Source organism: Lolium perenne, chromosome 6 (assembly GCF_019359855.2).
Source record: "Lolium perenne isolate Kyuss_39 chromosome 6, Kyuss_2.0, whole genome shotgun sequence".
NCBI lineage: Eukaryota > Viridiplantae > Streptophyta > Magnoliopsida > Poales > Poaceae > Lolium > Lolium perenne.
This window is the reverse complement of record NC_067249.2, coordinates 202,279,706-202,301,215: the sequence shown is the minus strand read 5'-3', so window position 1 is coordinate 202,301,215 and position 21,510 is coordinate 202,279,706. Positions and strand designations below refer to the sequence as shown.

Here is a 21,510-nt window from a genome sequence, read left to right as displayed (position 1 = left end):
TGGCAGCTAAAGCTATGAACATTAACTTGAAGATGATCTGTCCACATCAGCCAAAGCCCCCCCGAGCGTCTTCGAGAAGGCACTACAAGACTATCGGACATGTTAAACCTAGCATTAAGATCACAAGAATTAACTTTTGAAGATTTGATTTCAGAGATGAATATTACCTGAGCTTTTGTTGCGTGGATCATGTTGGCAAGATGGCACATTTTAGGACTGCCGAGGCTCTTGCCCATGCCTTGGCAGTTCCATCCTAAGGCCTTCATGATGCCCGTGGCGCCTTAAAGGCTGGCGCCATAGCCTCATCAGTAGATTCCATGGTCCCAATTGTACCACTTTGTAGACCATCAGCTTGCATGTCCCCATAATCGTTTCCATGTTGAATTTGACTTCCAACTTCTTCCTGACCTCCTGGACCAGCAGCGACATTAGCAACATCCGGAGCCACATAGTAATCGCGAGCCACCTGAGGAGGCGAGAAAGCTCCAATGCGCGAGTCCTGAGTGCCAGAGGATGGAGATGGTGATACAGGATCAAGCGGCCATGGAGTATATTCGGCTGAACTGCCCATACCGATCCTTGAAGGCGATCTGCGAGGCGATGGAGAATAGGGATGCACCCCCGATCCCAAATATACACCCCTGTCTCGGCGATGAGGCCCGCCTTGCCCCGGCTCATTAGGGACTCTGAGACGCTTCCAAGTGGCAGAGCCATACTGATAGTGAGTAATCCCCACAGAAGATGTGACGTGAGCACCAGTTTGGGGGGAATCCTCCACATCCCATCCACTAGGCCGACGGCGAGCTCGGCCCTCTGGACTAGCAACTCTGGCTCCAATGGCTGTCTCCATGAGATCTGTTGGCCTTCCTCCTCTTGCTATGGTTCCCCCGCTTCCTCCTACTCTTGGTCCTGGTCCGAGGATTTCATCGGTCGTCCCACCTGCAAAACCCCCTCGTTCCGTCGGTCGTCGCACTCGCACCTGTACAGTGTACAGCTCGTCCGGAACCTCAGGAGATCCGGTCCCCGACTCGCTCCTCCCACTGTCGTGTCCTGTCTCGCGTGTCGTCGTGCTCCCGGTCTTCCTTTCTGCTTCCCGCGTCACCTCCTGCCGCCCCCGCTCGTCAACCTCGCCGCTCTGCCGCCGCCCCCGCTCGCATTCCGCCTGCAGATCTCGATGCGACCGCCCTCCTGACGCCCGCCGCCATGTCCTCCTCCGACGAAGACCGCGCCTCGCTCATCAGATCCCACCCCGCGGTCGTCGCCGTCGCGGGCGCCTCGCCTTCTTTATCCTGCCCCTCGCCGCGCGCGTCCGCCAGCCACCGCCACGCCGACGTCGAGGCGCCGGACGAGGCCGCCTTCGCCGCCTCCCCGCGGCGCGCCGGGGGCGTGCGCGGCTTCCTTCGCCACCTCGACCGCCGCATCTCCTCCCGCGGATCTGCGCGCCGCCTCCACCACCAGCCGCAGCAGCTTGATCGCGCTCCGGAGCAGTCGTCCGTGGCGTCGTCGCAGCAGCAGCAGCAGAGGGAGAGGGCGGGGGAGGAGCTCGCGGACGGGGCGCCCCCCGAGTGGGCGCTCCTGCTCATCGGCTGCCTCCTCGGGCTCGCCACCGGCATCTGCGTCGCGGCATTCAACCGCGGGGTGAGTGTGCTTGCTCCTGCATTGTGTTCTACCTAAGCTGACTGGCATTGATGTTGTTAAGGTGCAATCCGTATATTGGATGCAAGCATATATTGGAACATGTAACCCCGTTATGGGAAACGTAAATTCAAAAGCCTGCACTAATGCTACGGAAAGAACAGAACTCGGTGGGTGAATCTCATGCTATGCTGCAAATTTTTGGGTCCATTTTCTGCATGACAGCATTACCTTGCAGACATCTCACTACATTGGGTTAATGGTCTATTCCTAAATTGCCCGAGGTTCTCTTAAATCTCAGTCACCTTTCTAAGCCTTTGGATGATCATACGACCATCCACAGTCCACTCCATATGTATACAGTCTATACTAACAATTGTGGTAAAGACTTAACAAACTGCTCTTGGGCGCTTCTTTGACTGCAATTTTAGGCTTAGTACTGTGCAATTCAGGTTGACTATTTATGAAAATCATAGGTAGCTCCAAATTTAAATGGGCGTATCATATGGGATGAAATGATGGTGCCAAATCTCAATAAATTTCACTAAAACGTGCCACATTATTACCAATGCAGTTTTTGAATGGACATACTGTAGAGTTTTTATTGGTTGCTTTGTTACCGGTAGCTCTAACACTAGGATTTGAAAAAAAAAGCCCAAATTATGTGCTTACATCCTGCATGATTGATCCTATATAATATTCCTGTTATTGATTTGCTAGGTTCATGTCATCCATGATTGGGCATGGTCAGGTACCCCCAACGAAGGCGCAGCTTGGCTCCGCCTGCAGAGGCTATCTGATACTTGGCACAGGATACTGCTGATCCCTGTCACAGGGGGTGTAATCGTAGGAATGATGCATGGATTGCTCGAGATAGTTGAGCAGCTAAAACTTGCAAAGCCACCACAGAGCGAAGGAATCAGTTTACTTGCAGCCATCTTCCCAACCGTAAAGGCTGTCCAAGCTGCCGTAACTCTGGGGACTGGTTGTTCATTGGGGCCTGAAGGTCCTAGTGTGGATATTGGTAAATCATGTGCACTTGGGTGCTCAGAAATGATGGAGAATAACCGAGAAAGGCGGATCGCTCTTGTAGCTGCTGGGGCTGCTGCTGGAATTGCTTCAGGTTTTACATTGATCATTATATATCCTTCTGTTTGTCAAATGATGTTCAGGCAATGAGCTCATTTATTCGAAAAAAAGCACTGATCATATTTATTTCGTATGAATTCGCAAAATGACAACACCATGTTAGTTCAATATGGGATTAAGTCAGATTCTGTTGACATGTCTACATCACTACTTTCTATAACAGGGTATACTGTTTAGTATCTGAAGAATTAATCTCCATATCTTTCTAGAATAACCTGAAATGTCCTAATTAATGACTATCTCGATGCTGCCTCTGTGGCCCTAGTTATAATATCTAAGTTATGTTGTTACCCTTTTGATGCTGCTTTTGCTAATAAAGCGCTCTGTATGTGTTGATTTTCAGGATTTAATGCAGCAGTTGCTGGGTGTTTCTTTGCCATTGAAACTGTATTGAGGCCCCTGAAAGCAGAAAATGCACCTCCTTTCACGACTGCTATGATAATATTGGCATCAGTTATATCATCTACTGTATCACATGTTTTGCTGGGAGAAAGACCGGCTTTTATAGTGCCAGCATATGAGCTAAAATCTGCTGCTGGTACATGCCTTGATTCTTTTTATATTTAACTGTAAGAGTAGAGATTCATCTATTGATTACTGTATCGATATATTTACAATAACCATCTTTTTTATCATGTTGTGGGACACATCTCACATAATTGAGTCTGCCATATATTGCAATCCGTTAAACCCAAATGCAGAATTTTGCCCTTATGTCGAGATTTTGGTTACAAAGTTGAGATCCAACTTTAAGAAAAAAACTTTAGCTTGGCCTATTGCTTGGCCTATTCTATATGGACTTCGTGTTCCTCACAGAAGTCTCATTTATTTAATATGTTGCATGAGTTCTTTTCCCTTCTTTTGCATTGCCATCTCTGAACACAAGTGGTTCTGACGGTTATCATTGTCTCCCATTTTTGTTTTGCAGAGCTACCTCTGTATCTCATCTTAGGGATGCTTTGTGGAGCAGTCAGTGTGGTATTTGGACGGTTGGTAGTATGGTTTTCAAGATTTTTTGCATACATGAAAGAAAGGTTTGATTTTCCTATTGTAGTGTACCCTGCTTTGGGTGGGCTTGGAGCTGGCCTCATAGCTCTGAAATATCCAGGGATTTTATACTGGGGTTTCACGAATGTTGAAGAAATCTTGCATACTGGGAAAAGTGCTTCTGCTCCTGGTATCTGGTTGTTAACTCAACTTGCAGCTGCCAAGGTAGTGGCTACTGCCCTTTGCAAGGGGTCTGGTCTTGTGGGTGGGCTATATGCTCCAAGCCTGATGATCGGTGCTGCTGTTGGAGCTGTTTTTGGAGGGTCAGCTGCATACTTAATAAATGCAGCTATACCTGGTAGTGCTGCTGTTGCGCAGCCACAAGCTTATGCTCTAGTAAGTTACTCTGGAATCTATGCTCATTAGCTTGAAGCAATAGTGTCACCTGGAACTAACTGTCTGGACTGTAGGTTGGGATGGCTGCTACATTGGCTTCAGTCTGTTCAGTCCCGTTGACTTCAGTGTTGCTTCTCTTTGAACTGACAAAGGATTACAGGATTTTGCTACCTCTCATGGTAAGTATGATTGTTAGTGCTGTCCTCCCTACTATTTGTTTGGATCTAGTCTTCTTTCTCCATTTTACGCAGGGTTCATGTTTTGTTTTCTCTCTTGCTATATTGTATTTTCTAACCTAATGCACATTCTTTTGTTCTCTCTAACAGGGAGCAGTTGGACTGGCAATATGGGTTCCATCTGTGGTGAACCAGCCAAATGACGGTGAATTTTCTGGGTTTAGAACACCCATGCATGGTTATTCTTTAGTTTCAGCACAAGATAAAAGAAGTAGTACCTTGACGCGAAGTGATGGTGTGGATGAACTTGAGCTCACTGTCTCACAAAGTGATCTTCGTAACTGTGGTACCTACAAAGACGAAATGCTTCTAGATGATTTGAAGGTTCGGTAGCCTATTTTTATTCTAGTTATTTTTTTTTTCTCGAGGGCTCTTTGATTCTACTTAGCATATGTAGCTCTTAATTCAACAGGACCACATTTTAATTGTAATTGCCTTGTTATTTATCTTTGTTTGCCACTTTTTTACTAGGTCTCCCAGGCCATGTCAAAGAAATACGTTAAAGTTCCACCTTCTGCCACAGTGATGGAAGCTCTCAACCTGTTGAATGATAAGCAGCAAATGTGTGCCCTTGTTGTGGACCATGAAGATTTTCTTGAGGGCCTTATTACATTAGGGGATATTCGACGTATGGGTCTTGAATTGTCCGGGGAAAGTTGCATAAGTGGGGACCAGCTCATGTCTGATGTACGTCTACATGTTGAAGAACCTATCTTTTCAATAACATTGCATACATGTAACAAGTAGTTAATACGCAATTTTTACATGATTTAGGTTGGATACTCATACCCAAACAATTCCAGTTTTGGGCGCTAGCTTAAAAGAAACTCAAAATTTTAAATCTACTTACTCCCTCTGTTTATATATGTAAGACAACTTCGTTTTTCAAGCCAAAACTTTGATCAATAATTTAACCAATAAAATCTAAGTTATATGACACCAAAAATATATTGTTGAAAAAATCTTTCAAATATGAATGCAATGATATACTTTTGGTGACATATAGCTCTTATTTTGTTGTTCAAATTTTTAGTCAAAGTTCTACCTCAAAATGCGTGGTGGCCTTATATTTTGGGATGGAGGGAGTACAATTTTATTGTGCATGCACTTGATTTATAAAAGCTCAAGATAGAGAACGAATTTTCATCTGCTATGAAACATATGCTAATCAAAAGGAGTTTTGCAGGAAGCCTGTTCGTCGTGTCTCACTCGAGGATTCGAGTACCAAGGGAGTGAGCGTGGATTGCTTACATGCTTTCCTGATACTGATTTGACCACTGCAAAAAACCTTATGGAGGCCAGAGGAATAAAGCAGCTGCCTGTTGTTAAGCGTGGCGCTGGGCATAGAACTGAAGGAAAGCGCAAGCTTGTTGCCCTTCTCTATTATGACTCAATTGGTCACTGCTTACGGTTAGTAAACTCATACAATATGCTCTTCTAGCCAAATCTTACATGTCTTCTCTCACCAGTTATATTTTTCTTGGTTATTTGTTTTATCCAAGGTACTTGAATCGGTTTTAATGCATGCTAATATGCTGGTTCATTTGCTTGTCTAGGGAGGAGATTGAGAACTGGAAAACGATATACCAAAGGAAAGAAGATTTTCATGTTTTAGCGAATGGGCACACATTACAGTGACCTAAGTGAACCTGTACAGCTTGGAGGCTATCCTCCATTATTTGAGCCCAAAGTGTCATCTGAGGACATCCATGCAGGCGAAGCCTGGCAAATCTTGCAATTGGTGGTTTATCACCAATCTTGCATTCGCTGGCTGTGTTCTTCGAACTAGTCATTTCTTGTTGTTGCGGGGAAACCTGTTACGTCACAGAAAAAGGGGTGTAGTATGCATGTAGAGTAGGAAGGCGATACTACAGTGCACCGTTGCACTGGGTGGGGTGGTCACACGGAGAACTTGCGCAAAATGTGTAGTGTAGAAATTTTGGGAAGGCGGTTTTGTAGCATCACATGGTTTGTAACATTACGTGTAGTGACACTTTTGTCTCTACAAAGGTGGTTTCCGGTTGATTGATGTATTTGTAAGGCTTTGTTGAATAACATAATAAAAGAGGTTGGGTGAGGCCTGGGTTTCAGCCTCCTTTTTTAAAAGAAAAGAAATGTATTGGCGCCTTCATTCTCTCCTCTTTATGGAGCTGGAGCATGTCTGGAACTGAAAGCTGTCAAAATTTAAGCTGTACATATAATTATCTCATTTGCCCAAAGATATGTGTGCTAGGAATGATCAGGATGGCAGATTGGCAGCACTCTGCTGCCTCACGCGGGGCTGAAGTCGACACACATCGGGTCATCGGCGGCCTCTGTAACCGGGCACGGGAAAGAAGAGGTCCTGACGTGACGTCACCTTCGTTCCATCCTAGTCGCCTATCCAATATGGATGATAACGTGATGTTTAGATTGACCCATTCATCACCATGCCGTGTTTCCAGTTTCTGATGATTACTTGTATCATGCCTTTTTTTAATTTACCTCTTTATTTGCTTGGACTTGTGTAGTCATGCGATTCTTAACTATACAGAGGTACTAACCTCCATCCCGGTTTACAGGTCCTACGCGTATCCCTAGGTCACCAGTTTAACCAATTTAACACAAGATATATATACTACAAAATACATATATTATAAAGTTAAATGTTGTACTTTTTAGTGGTATAATTTTTATATTGTAAATTTTATAATATATTGATCAAATTGACGATCTTGGGATACGCGTATGCCCTGTAAACCGGGACGGAGGGAGTAGGGTGGAGTGTTTAAACCCCGGTCACCTCGCCGTGTCAATCTCGCAGGTCCGCGGTTTGCGCCGGCGCAGTGTCCCGGCAAGCTCGATTGGTTCGGCCGGACGCCACTACCCCAACGCATTGGCCGTGGAATTCTTGGTGATACCGGGTGTCGGAGTGCGGTACAGCTCCATTCCACCTGTGGCAGCAAGCGCGACTCGCAATTCTGATTATCCAAGTCAATTGCATTGCCACACAAATCACAACTGGAAACGACGAGGCAGGAAGCAGCGTGGAAGCGTCTTCTTCCCCGCGAGACACGCGACGTCGCTTTTGCTGGTATGTACAGCGTGGGGCGAGACAAAGCCGCCGCGGCGCCCAACAGCACGGCCAAGCTAGCGGCCAAGCCCTTGGTGGGAAAGCTCGGCCAAGACAAAAGAGGCAGCTCAGGCGAAAGCTCGGTGCGTTCACTGCCGCAGCAAGAAGCCAAAGGCAGGAGAACATCAGGTCGTTATGTCGGGCTTGTACGTACCCGGGACGAGTTCGGCCGACTCCGTTGGCGGGTAACGCGCGCTGGGGACGCGTCGTCAAGCGCGCAACACTGGCAGAAGGACTAGTGGCGGAAATTGCCGACCATAGGCGAAGGCAACTGTGCGCGTCGCTAGTGTGCATTGGTCCAACTAGGTACAAGCAAGGGAAGAAAATAGTGGTCAAGAAACCGACGACTTGTATGCGTAGGTCTTTCTCCAACATGAGTAGGCTCCAGTGTTAACTGGTTCAGTTGGAATGCCTTGTCGTTGTTTCTTCATGTACTGATTGTAATCTCGATTTTTTTTTTTCTTTTGAGCATATTTCATTAATTGAAAATCAAGTTAGACAAACAAACAAACAAACAAACGTGAAAACTAACAAACTAGAATAACTCAGTTGTCCTGGTAATTTTGCAGATGAAATCCTAAAAGATAGAAAATTACGGAACTATCATTGGTGTCAGTTCTAAACTACGACATATCTAGAATCAACACGTAACGGTGTAAGGGTACATTGCCCCTAAGTGTGTTTTTAGTAATTAATGATAATTCTCTATGAACTAATGTTTTCATTTTATTTATATGAAGGAATATTATATATGTATTACGTGAAGTCCATATGTTGGATTCAAGTGTGGATGCCATGAACATAATGTTATACCTTTGGTTTTGACATCAAGATCATCGATTTGAAGAGAAAAATATAATATTATGAAGAAGAAGAAATGAAGATGAACTTCTTGTGTGGAACTCAAGTTAGCCATGCACTAGCTTATGTGTTAAGCAATGAATGATCAAGATATTTTAATAGAGCATGAAGAGATATACAAGGTTGACCAAGACAAAGTGCGAAGATTGAATTTAAGTTGGTCAACACACGAAGCATAAAGATTGTACCACTTTGGATCATGTGATCTTGTGGGCAGTAAGCCTTGTGTATTATGGTTCATGAGCTAACCCACTATATATGTGCATTTGTGTTGTGTATGTGGGTTAGGTATCTTGCCATGTGCATCAAGATTGGATGTTATCAAGGTTGAAAAGGGCAAGTTCAAGATGAGCATATCGAAGACATCATGCTTGAAACTTGTCGTCCATTTGGTGATAATGGAAATGTGAAGATGTGCCCCAATGGAGCTATCCCATAATGATGTATGGGGAAGCAATTGTGAGTCTTTATAAAGCAGCAACAATCAAGTGATGCATTTCCTCTTGAGTGGAGCTTGAAACGTTGTCGTCAAGATCAAGCGGGATGCGCAAGGCAAAGGTATGGTCTTGCTAGGTTTTCCTTTTACTGGTCTCAAGGTGGTTGTTCGGAGACCAGGTTATAGAATACATAGCTGCACTATCAAGAGGGGCTTTTGGTTGGGTAACTTGATCGCATCATCTTTGGGAGCTCAATTCTTTGCACACTTTTCATCCCTATATTCTTGTTGCTTCTTGGTGTTTCTCTATGTGAGGTTCTTGAGCTTGTTGCTAGCTTTTCAACAATCCTAAGTTCATCCGAAACGGAATCCGTATGCATCTTCTATTGCTTTTTTGAGTTTGGATGTCTTTACCGTTTCTTGACGTTTGAGAGGCTCCCTCTCTAAAATTATATAAAACATTATGTGAGGAGTCTCAATATTTTGGCGTTTGGGTCGGCATGCCGGGTTCTGCTGCCAGGCCGCTGGCGCCTGGGCTAGCATGCCGTGTGCTGCTGCCGAGTTACTATGCCGGGTAGGTCAGCACCCTGGCCGGTCCTGGCGAGCTCAACGCCTGGTGGCTAGATTTTAGCTCAAACAGTCATTTTTCTTGAATGGGTATAAAAGGGGCCTTCTTCCCCATTGTTCCTTGGAGTTCTTGATCACGGTTTTTACCACCATTCTTGGACCTCCTGAGCTGGATTCCTCTTCCTTTCCTCCCATGATTCTTGCATATTCTTGAGGGATTTGAAAGAGGAGATCTAGATCTACAATTTGCACCAATCAATTTCTTCTCGAAGTGAGAGGAAGTTTTGGGATCTAGATCTTGGAGTCATTTATTGATTTTCTCCATTGTTCTTCCTCTCTAATTCCACCCTAGCACTTGTAGCTTTGGTGGGATTTGAGTGTGAGGGATTTGAGCACATTTAGTGTTTTTTCTTTTGCATCTTTGCATAAGTGTTGAGCTCTCCATTAAGATTTGTTCGAATGAGAGACCGTGAGCTTTGTTACTCTTGGAGGGGTTGAAAGGTCATGGATGTCGCCTAGAGGGGGTGAATAGGAGGTTTAAAACTTTTACGAGATGGGCTTAATAAATGCGGAATAAAACTAGCGTTTACTTTGTCAAGCCCAAACATTATATACTATGGTTCACCTATGTGCACCAACAACTTATGTTAAGAAATACAAGAAACTATGTGATAGCAAGATATATGACTTTAAGCACGATGGTTATCACAAAGTAAAGTGCATAAGTTAAGAGCTCGGGTATAGAGATAACCGAGGCACGCGGGAGACGATGATTTATCCCGAAGTTCACACTCTTGCGAGTGCTAATCTTCGTTGGAGAGGTGGGTGGCTTAGTGCTCCTGAACGCCACAAGAGGCCTCACCTTGAGGTGTGGTTGCTCGATGCACACCAACACCACAAAGGCCTCACCCAAAGATGCGGTAGTCACACCACACACCGAGCGCCACGAAGGCCTCACCTTGTTCTCCGGTGACCCTTGCCACAAAGGCCTAGGTCACGGTTCCACTAAGGGATTTCCTTTGAGGCGGGAACCGGGCCTTACACAAAGCTTGGGGCACGCATCTACAAATTAATTGGAAGCTCCCAATAAATCGCCACAAACGGCTCAAATCCATCTTGGGTTCCAAGAACCCAAGAGTAAAAACTTTCTCGCTTTCACTTACACGGATCATCGTGGAAAGCACAAACCAATGCACCAAATGCAATGGCAATAACACCACTAAGATGCTCAAGTCCTTCTCTCTCAAATTCCAACAAATCTATGAAAGCTATTGGGGAATAAGAGAGAAATAATAAATAAGAGGAGGAACACCAAATTCTCCAAGATCTAGATCTAGTAGATTCCCCTAACAAAGAGAGGGATGTGATTGGTCAAGATGTAGATCTAGATCTCCTCACTCTTTTCCCTCAAATAGGTGCAAGAATTATGGAGGGATTAGAGGGAGAGGAAGCTTCTGAAGGTCAATAATGGAGTAGAGATAGAGAGTAGAAGAAGCAACCAGCCCAAGGAGGAAGAAGGGGGTCTTATATACCCTCCCAATGGAATATGACCATTTGGGACCTCCCGAGCCAGAATTTCCGACCCTGGCTTCGAAAAACGGCTAAGGACTTAAGGGAACTACTCACAAGAAGGGGGCCGGAAATTTTGTATCCGGTCAGGAATTTCCGCCCCCCCCCCCCCCCCCATCGGAGAACTGCAAAAACATGAAAACGAGAATGACCATAACTTGAGCATTCGGACTCCGACTTTGATGATCTTGGGCTAGTTTTGAAGCTAGTAAGAAGCTCTACAAGATCATGAAGGGAACTATCATAGTAAAAAAAGGGAGGATAGAAACAAATGATAAAAGTTTTGACCTATCTATAAAAGACAAACTGGTAAAACCTCCAACCTTGAAAACACAACAAGTTTCCCATGCAAAAACTGTTTTCAAAGAACTAGAGCTTGTTATGAGAATAGGCGCTGGCTTCAAAAAATCACATGGATAAGATCCAAATAAAAATTAAGAAAGATGATGCAATGATGCAAATGTTTGAGCTCACCTGAGAGCCCTCTTGATAGTACGACAACCAAACTATAAACCTGTCTCCAACTACACCATGTGACCACTAAGAAAGAAACCCTATGAAGAGAAAACCTTAACCTTGCGTGTTCCTCTTGACCTTGATGATGACGATCTTGATCGCAACAAGATGGAACACCTTTCTTGATTATGATTGCTTGACGAAGTATTGTGGATTGCCCCTCCCCCCATAATTCACCATGGTAGAGCTTCTTCTTCAGCGCATCTTCACATATCCATGATCACCATATGGATGACAAGATTGAAGCAAATGATCGCTTCGAGATGACTCATCTTGAACTTGCACTTCATTTCTTCATTCTTCATCATGTTGATGTCTTGAGTTAAACTTGAGGGCTCACTTCATCTTCATCTTCAAAACATACTTAACACTTGGTATTCTTCATTAATTTATTCTTATTGCAACTTTTAAGCTAACATATGGTTCAAGCATTGCCTATGGACAACTCCTACAAATATAACTCAATGCAAACATTAGTCCATAGGGATTGTCATAATTACCAAAACTATAAAACCTGCCAGATTTTATTTTTATTTTTGTGTAGTCTACAAGACAAAGAATTTCACATTAAGATTTTACACATTTGTAGATTTCATCATTATCTACATCTAGGAATGTTTTCAGATTTATTTGAATCTTAAAATTATGATTTCCAATATTTTTAAAGAAAAGGCTACATGTAGCTCGGCTTACGTTTGCAGTTTTCGTACAAATATCTTGCTATCACTTGTGTTACATATATCTTGTGCATATCTTGCTTAGCTTGAGTTTTTGTTGTTGCACTTAGTTGAGCCTAGCATACTTATGTTTTGTGCTTGTAAAATAAACGTTAGTTTTATTCCGCATTCTTACAAGATAAAACCGTAATAGTTTTTAAAACACCAAGTATTTCATAATCGACAGGTGATACGTTGCAAATGTATCTATAATTTTTGATGCTTCATGCTTGTTTTACCCCAATTTCTATATATTTTGTTTACACTTCGTGGCACTTTTATGCATTTTTCAGAACTAACCTATTGACAAGATGCCACAGTGTCAGTTCCCTGTTTTCTGCTGTTATATATTTCAGAAAAGTTGTACAGGAAATATTCTCGGAATTGGATGAAACAAAAGTTGAAGTTCCTATTTTACCGTAACGAATACTGAGTCCAGAGGGTAGACGAAGGAGGGCCAAGAGGCGGCCACACCTGCCCTTGGTGCGGCCCAACCCTTGGCCGCGCCAGGGTGGTGTGAGGCCCCCTGGCGCCCACCGACCTCACCCTTCTGCCTATAAGATGCCTCCCGACGCGAAAACCCTAAATCAGTTAGCCTTCATCCATGAAAAGTTCTGTAGCTCCGCCGCCAGCGAAAACAAGTTTCGGGGCACATAAGTCTCTGTTCCGGCACCCTGCCGGGACGGGGAATTGCCCCCGAAACCATCTTCATCGACTCCACCACCATCTTCATCGTTGTTGCTGCCTCCTATGATGAGGAGGGAGTAGTTCTCCCTCGAGGCCGAGGGCTTTACCGGTAGCTATGTGGTCTATCTCTCTCTCCCATGGTATGATCTTTATGTGATCATGAGCTTTGTAATCTAGTTTAATAAGTAGATGTTATTCTTCAACTATTATGCTACTCAAGTGGTTTTATTATGTGATCTCCGGGGACACCTTGTCCCACGGTGTGAAGGTGACGGTGTGTATACCGTGTGTGTCTTAATACTTATGAATTGTGGTGTCTTGTTAGTAGCATATTTGTATGCTCAAAGTGATAGCGTGGTGCGTCCATAGATTGGGAACACGAATTTTAAGGAGTGCTTATGCAGCCCTACGCAGTGAATTTGTTTTTGTTATCCAACTAGAGAGTGGTTCAGAGTAGAGTAGCGTGTGTGAAGAGATAATATTTATGTATTCAATTATGATACATTATTGAGAGTGTCAACTAGTGAAAGTATGATCCCTAGGCCTTGTTTCCAAACATTGAAATACCGTTTACAACCAGTTCTGCTACATGTTTGGTTGCTGCCATTTTTATTTCAGATTGCAATTACCATCATAATCATCCATATTACTTGTATTTCACTATCTCTTCGCCGAACTAGTGCACCTATACACCTGACAAGTGTATTGGGTGTGTTGGGGACACAATAGACTTCTTGTATCATAATTGCATGGTTGCTTGAGAGGGATATCTTTGACCTCTACCTCCCTGAGTTCGATAAACTTTGGGTGATTCACTTAAGAGAAACTTGCTAATGTTATACAAACCTCTGCACTTAGAGGCCCAACACTATCTACAATAATAGAAGCGTGCGTAGACATAAAGAGGTAAACCAAAAAATAAATATATTATGACAAGGTAAAATGATAATTTTTATTATGTAATTTACCTTCTTCTCCATAGAATTTATTTTATTTTGCTAGCAAAATATTCTTGTTAGTCCATTACAAAGTTATCCAAATGTTTTAATGGTAATACAAGCACACGATAAACTATCACATGATATTTATTTTTGTATTTTCCATTTTCTCCATTTGAATGCATCCTCCTACGTGTTCATAATATACCATTAGTTATCAAATTAAAGAAAATATGATGATCAAGAAAAGTAGAGGATTGGTCTACAAAATCTTGTGGTGAAGAATATATTCAGCCAGAAGGCCACAACAAATAGATTTTTGTAAGACTATTGATCCCTTGAACCTTATTAACAATAGAACTAGATATACCTTCAAAATATCTTAGTACATCATCGGGCCATTGCAAAATCACATCGTTTTTTTTCCATGGAAATTCATTGTTTGAAAGGACAACTCTTTAGAAAAACAAACAACATACTATCATGCCTAGGACGGCCTAATTCTTAAATGTCAGTATCACAGAGGGAAATGGCCTCTGCTTTCCCTGTCTTTCTTGCTGCCTTCTTGGTGAGATGGGAGAAGAAGAAGGGATTGATGGAGAGCTTCATCCTTCCGACAGATCCAAAGCTCCACCATGGCATGGCTGAATGGTGAAAGCACCCACGGCGGCGGTCTGCATGTTGTCGTATTTTCGAACCGAAGGGCGGCCAATATAAGATTTCCTCCCAACCCTTTGCTGGCAAGAAGGGAGGGAGAGGCATAGCAGTTCTGGTTCAATATCCGTGTCGTCTTCATCAACGTGGTGCTGGAGGAGGAGGTGCGGCAGTGGCGTTGCCCCAAGTGATTGTGTCCCCGGCGGTGAGGTTGCTAGCTTCGAGCTGTGACTATATGAAGGACTTGATCACGTTTCAAATTTTCTGTTAGGGTCCTCTGCAATATCCAAGCCTGTAACTTTTGTTACTCTTTGCTCCCTGGAAGTAATCGGATCGGTTGTAATAGTAATATATTGTGGTGTCGGGGTCCTTCGGGATCCTTCAGCTATTCAAAAAAGAACCCTTCTCTAGATATGTCCATACCCTTCATGATCTAGCAATGTCTTTCAATGGTGGGTACATGGCGTCTTCTAATTTTTTAATCAATGCACCAGCTGAGAAGAAAGGCGCCAAGAACTTCGCGATTGATTTTCTCATGGGAGGAGTGTCAGCTCCAGTTTCAAATACTGTTCCAGCTCCTATTAAGCGTGTTAAGCTACTTATTAAGAACCAGGATGAGATGATTGATAGGCATCATATTTGCATCATTTGTGGCACCATTTCTTCACCTTTTGGTATCATTTAAAGGTGATTCTGGCTATAAACTAAGTGATATAAGTACAATATTTGCTCTAAACAATAATTCTTTGCAGACCGATGCGACAAATGAGCAAATTCACAGTACACCAATAGTGTATGTGCACGTTATGTTGTCCCATTCTCATATTTTCTTCTGCCCCAATCTTAATTGTTTGCTTAGGTGCAAACAAAAAAAAAGCAATCACATGGTGCGGGGGATGTTGAGGTCAAATCAGGCCGTTCAGATGCTTGTGATGTTTGGTGTCAAAAAAAATTCGGACGTACCAACTCTCTTTTAACAGTAAAGATATCAGTGTGTCTTCCAAAAGGTTTTAATTTTTAGACAAAACAAACTCTAGAAACACTTATTAAGGTATTTATACGCATGTATGGCTTTAGAGTATTCTACCAATCTATTTTAAGGAAAATACTAATATGGGGCAAATGCACTTTTTAGACAAAACAAACTCTAGAAACACTTATTAAGGTATTTATACGCATGTATGGCTTTAGAGTATTCTACCAATCTATTTTAAGGAAAATACTAATATGGGGCAAATGCACTAATGACCCGCAAACAATATACAAGATAATATCCTTTTATCTTTATATATTTACATAAATCTATTGAATATTCAATAAAATTATAGGGTTTCTCATGAATTTTTCAAACTAAATAAAATACTGAATCACAATTGTTATATTGTACAATTTTAAATAATCACTAATGTATTTATATTATTTGGCGTATAATTTTTGCAACATGGACCTTTACATCCAAGTATTTAGTGGCATAATATGTTGTTAACAAATGAATTGTATGTGAAATAAACATTTATGTCTTAGAACAAATAATTAAACAATACAATAATTTTTGTATAAATAAGTGAGAAAAGTTGTTCTATTTTTGTGTTGCCCACTAAACAAGTGGTTATTACTTTAAATTTTTTGTTAGGCACATATTTTTGTCTAGAAAAAACTAACGTAATTAGTGGCATGGATTACATGAAATATAAATTGAACTGAATATAAGGCATAATAATTCAGAGTGAGAATTAAGATCACGCCATGGAATTTAGATCATAGTTTCGTATCTCTAACTTTTGAACGACTTGTTATGATTATAATTAGTTTGAAGTAGAATCCAAGGGATATTCAACTAGATTATCCTAAAATTTCAAGAGTTTTTCAACAAAATTTGCAGAACCTATCCACCCTCCTTCTAGATTACCATATCTATCCTTTCACCTATTTTGTAAAAGCTTTATGAGAGTTAAGGAAAATTCTTTTGCAGAGGATTTTCAAAACTGTTGCAAGAATACTATATTTTGGAAAGACGTTTGGTTAGGAAAGACGTCTCTTTCTAATCAATTTCTTTCTTTATACAATATATTGTACAATAAAAAATGTTTATGTCCGTACCATACTAACCTCTAAACATAGGTTTTAGTATGAAACTAATGCAAGCAAATTGTGGTGCTTGGCTTCATTTATGCCAATGACTGGTGTTGGTAAACTTATCTAATGAGCATGGTAATTTTGTTTGGAAGGCTAACTACATTAGTTTTGTTTCAGTCAAATCAATGTATGAAGACTTACTAAATGAGAATACTCGTCTTTCCTACAATACATTTATGGAACCTAATGATCCCATAAAAGATTTTTTTTAATGTGGTTCCTTAATACTCATGACATATAGTCTAGTAAAGAGAACATAGAAAGGTATCCGTGACTCCCTGGAGACAATTGAGCATTTGCTTCTCTCATACCCATTTGCCAGAATTGTTTCGCGCATTATTGTTTTTACATATAATGTACCGCCACCTACCATTATTAAAAATATGTTTGGGATCGAATTGGTTGAATGAAAAATGATAAGAAAACTAATGCTAGAATATACATTATAGTTTTTTTTGCTTTATGTTGGCCGATATGAAACTGTAGAAGTAGTATCATTTTTTACAAGCTTTGACTTTCAGTTTGTTGTGCATGTTATCTGTAGGGCATCTGAGGACTAGTGGGAACTTATGGTTGCTAGTTGCAACTATGTGCTGATGGTCACATAGGATATACTACATCCATCCCAAAGATTTACGTTTATATTATTTTTAGAAAGTCAAACTATGTTAAGTTTGACTAAGTTTTATCAAAAATTATTTACATGCAAAATACAAAATCAATATCATCAAATAGATGATGAAATATATTTTCTGCTTAGTATATATAAAATATTATATTTGCTGATAGATTCTTTTAAAAGTTTGGTCAAACTTTACTTGGTTTGACTTTTCAAAAAATATAACCCTTAAGCTTTGGAATGGAGGTAGTATACAATTGGGCTCGTTGGTGGCCTTATTACTAGATTGAGACATGTCTGGTTGCTATTTTTTTCAGATGGTTTTTTTTGTATTGACTTTGACCTTTGAGTTGTAATAACTTGATACTTTAAGCTTTATAATAGACGAGTCCGTCTGCATTATGATGCAGAGGCCATGAGCTCCCCCCATTTCAAAATAAACGTTATGATAAGTGTTTCTAGATTTTTTTTGCAAGAAACTGTTGATTCAATCTGCCATATTTTTTGTGTGTTTTTCCTTGATTCTAAATATGGTATGAGATTCCTACTCATCTCTCCTGCGAGGCTGCCAGAAAAAATGTTTGCGAAATCATATCGTTTTTTCAATGAAAATTCATTGTTTGAAAGGACAACTCTTATAAAAAGACAAACAACATTCAATCATGCCTCTGTCCACATGGACGGCCGAATTCTGAAACTGCTGGGCGTCCCCCGGGGGATCTGATTCCCCAGCCCCCGGGTCCCTAGCCGTCGGATCAACCATTTTGACGGTTAGATTTGCATGTAGCAAAAAAACATCTCCCGGTAGCAAAAAATCGCCCCCGGCAGCAAATGACTGAAGCAAAAAACTGTTCGTTCAGAAAAGAAAATAAAAAAGGTTGGGCTCGCCGGAGACCTCGCCGGAGACAACGTAGCAAACATATTACGCAGATGTAGCAAAACCGCAAATAAATTGTAGCAATTTTTTTTATTCATATGCTGTAAATCCTCAAAGACATCAATGGAGACATCGCCTGCAGCCGGCAGCAACGCCGTCCGAGTTTGCAGCAAATCCGTCCGTCCAGGACAGCAACGCCACAAGCTGCTAGTAGCAACGCCCTATGCCTATGGTAGCAAAAATTCACCCTGCACCGGTAGCAATACCGTACACCTTAAATAGCAAAACCGACCTCCGCAGGTAGCAACACCGCATGCCTAAGGCAGCAAAACTCCTAACGAAGCAGAGGAGCGCGAGATGGAGGCGGCGCTGGTAGCATCGGCGGCGAGCTGGCTGCAAGGAAAAGGAGGCGCAGGGGCAGGGCGACGCAGGGCCCGTGCACGCGAGACAGAGAAGTACGGGGATGGGCGAAGGCGGGCCCCACGTGCCGGAGTTAGCCTTGCGCGCGACGCTGACGGGCGAGGCCGGTGGCGCTCGGGACGCAGCGGCGGCGCGGCTCGGAAGCGCGGGGACTAGAGGAAGGAGCACGCGGCCGGAGCGGAATCGGGGCGGCGCCGAATGGAGATGCAGGGCGACGTGCGGCGGGGAAACAACACCGTCCATAGCGGCGGTCTGAAGGAGGCGGGGCTCGAGGGAGCTGCGAGGACGTGCGGGGCGATGGCGACGCGGTCGGAGAGGAGATCGAGCGCATCGAGGAAGGAGATGAGCGCCTCGCGCGGGCTCTGATTGGGGAAAAGAACGAAGGGAGAGAGAAGGTCTGGTGGGAGGACTAACTCGCAAAAAAGAAAAGGTGAAGGGGTCTAGAGAAAACGTGCTGGCGCTAGGGATACGCGCGTCCGCACGATGGAGCAGATCGCACGGTCACACACCAGGAGGTTGCAAGCGCGTGAGCCCCCGGGGGAATCCAATCATTTTCCAATTCTGAACTGGCTGTTTGTGCCGTGTTTTCCATTTTCCTTTTGGAAGAGACTTCCCGTCGTGATCAAGGCGGGAGTATTTCTTTTGGAGAAGACTGCAGGCCTTCCATTTGGCCATCCTACGTTAAGTTGGCATATACTGAGTCAACTACGAGTCCAATTAATTCCAAGTTTCTGTGGTTGCTCTCCTAGATTCTTATCTATAAATGAAGATACCCTTAGATGATGATAGCCAACCACAAGATTACCTGAGAAGCAAGGAACAGCCATGGCGTCCGTCTCACAGCTGTTGCTCTTCCTCCTGTGTAGCTACCATGCTCTGATTGCTAGTGCAGTGGACGTGCAGAGCTACAAGATTCTCGCAACCAGCTCCCAGAAGCCTCAAGCCGTCTGCTCGGAGCCCACACGTACATGTATGTAGTTATTACATAGTACTACATATCTGCAATTCGACTCTGTTATTCGCTGCAGTAAACTAGTCGTAGGCAGTTGCACAAATGCGGTGTTTTAATCGTCATCTCGCTCGCGTCAATTCTGCAGTGGGCCTACCTTTGTCGAGCGGAGCGACGGTGCCACTGAACCACCGGCAAGGCCCATGCTCACCGGTGGTGTCGTCCAAGAAGAAGCCTACCTTGGAGGAGCTGCTCCGCCGTGACCAGCTCCGAGCCGGCTATGTCCAACGGAAGTTCTCCAACAACAACCACCGCGCCAACAGTGGGCTCCAATCATCGGAGGTTACCGTGCCGACAACATTGGGGTCTTCCCTGGACACGCTGGAGTATGTCATCACCGTCGAGCTGGGCTCGCCGGCAGTGAAGCAGACGATGATCATCGACAGCGGCAGCGACGTGTCGTGGGTGCACTCCTCGTCCGGGTCGCCCTTCGATCCAGCCAAGTCGAGCACGTACGTGCCCCTCTCTTGCGGCGCCCCGGCGTGCACGCAGCTGGGCGGGGAAGGCAACGGGTGCTCCAAAAACGGGCAGTGCCAGTACATGGTCATGTACGGCGACGGGTCCAACACCACGGGAGGGTACGGCTCCGACAAGCTGGCGCTCACGGCCTCCGAAACCGTGGACAGTTTCCAGTTCGGGAGCAGCCAGGTGGAGGAGGGGTTCAGGGACAAGACCGACGGGCTGATGGGGCTGGGCGGTGACACGCAGTCGCTGGTGTCGCAGACCGCGGCGACCTACGGCAAGGCGTTCTCCTACTGCCTCCCTCCGACCACGAGCTCGTCGGGTTTCCTCACGCTCGGCGCGCCCAGCGGCGGCACGTCGGGGTTCGCGACTACGGGGATGCTGAGGAGCCCGCAGGCCCGGACCTTCTACGGCGCGCTCCTCCAGGGCATCAGCGTGGGCGGGAAGATGGTCGGCGTGGCGCCCTCGGTGTTCTCCGCCGGGTCGGTGATGGACTCCGGCACCATAATCACGCGGCTGCCGCCGACGGCGTACAAGGCGTTCTCGACGGCGTTCAAGGAAGGCATGAAGCAGTACCAGACGGTGCCGGCCAGGAGCATCCTGGACACGTGCTTCGACTTCAGTGGCCAGGACAACGTCACGATACCGTCGGTGTCGCTGGTGTTCGACGGCGGCGCGGTCGTGGACCTCGACGCAAACGGGATCATATATGGCAGCTGCCTCGCGTTCACGGCCACGGACGACGACGGCACCACCGGCATCATCGGCAACGTGCAGCAGAGGACGCTGGAGGTGCTGTACGACGTTGGAAAGAGCGTCTTGGGCTTCCGTGCCAACGCGTGCTGATCAGACTAGTGGTTGGGGCGCCCCATGGGGCGCCTCCTAGCCGGTCAGTTGCAAACCAATCTCAACATCATGATTTTATAGATTGGTCATTTGGTCATTGTTTACTCTCAAGTTAGCTGTACAATTATACAAGGATAGTAGCATGTGCCCGATGAATCACATCGGCAGGGAAGCATGAAAGAGTATCTGAAGATCACCACACTTCTATTTTACCATACATCAAAACGGTTACCGAGTATTTAATATTCACAACAATAATCATCAGTGTTAGGAATAAATTAGCTTTAGATTTAGGCTAATCAAGCAGTTAGCAGATTCCTTAGAATATTCCCTATAGCAGTTAGCATATTAGAGTTTTGTCCAATCGCTGTGTAAAGCGAACAGTTGTGTCCTTTCCAAAGAGACACAATTATTGTAACCGACATGTACTCCCGACTGTTGAGGTAATATAAATACCCGCAGTCCACATCAATGGAAAGCAATCATTCACTTCCAATCTCTGTATCTCTTCACGTCATCAGCACTTTGCTCTGCCAAAGCGAGTAGGTCACGGAGAGAATAGAGAAAAGGTGAGAAAAAAGATGGCTTCCCTGCCGCTTTTGGCTTTTGCCTTCGCTCGTTTTGTAGCCAGGGAGCATCGCCGCCCACGGGTTACTGGAAGGAACTTTGGTCTGGCTGCCGC

General features: G+C 44.1%; 2 protein-coding genes across 2 annotated transcripts; both read left to right on the top strand.

Moving 5' to 3' along the window:
* Positions 1 to 880: 880 nt before the first annotated feature.
* Positions 881 to 6,534, top strand: LOC127306376 (chloride channel protein CLC-f). The gene is made up of 9 exons (XM_051336994.2): positions 881 to 1,638; positions 2,356 to 2,758; positions 3,128 to 3,322; positions 3,713 to 4,167; positions 4,242 to 4,346; positions 4,494 to 4,727; positions 4,875 to 5,090; positions 5,590 to 5,813; positions 5,960 to 6,534. The coding sequence occupies exons 1-9, from the start codon at positions 1,204 to 1,206 to the stop codon at positions 6,039 to 6,041; spliced, it is 2,349 nt and encodes a 782-aa protein (XP_051192954.1). The 5' UTR covers positions 881 to 1,203; the 3' UTR covers positions 6,042 to 6,534.
* A 12,675-nt stretch (positions 6,535 to 19,209) lies between these two features.
* On the top strand, positions 19,210 to 21,324 carry LOC127306377 (aspartyl protease family protein At5g10770). The gene is made up of 2 exons (XM_051336996.2): positions 19,210 to 19,481; positions 19,609 to 21,324. The coding sequence occupies exons 1-2, from the start codon at positions 19,337 to 19,339 to the stop codon at positions 20,826 to 20,828; spliced, it is 1,365 nt and encodes a 454-aa protein (XP_051192956.1). The 5' UTR covers positions 19,210 to 19,336; the 3' UTR covers positions 20,829 to 21,324.
* The last annotated feature ends 186 nt before the right edge of the window (positions 21,325 to 21,510 follow it).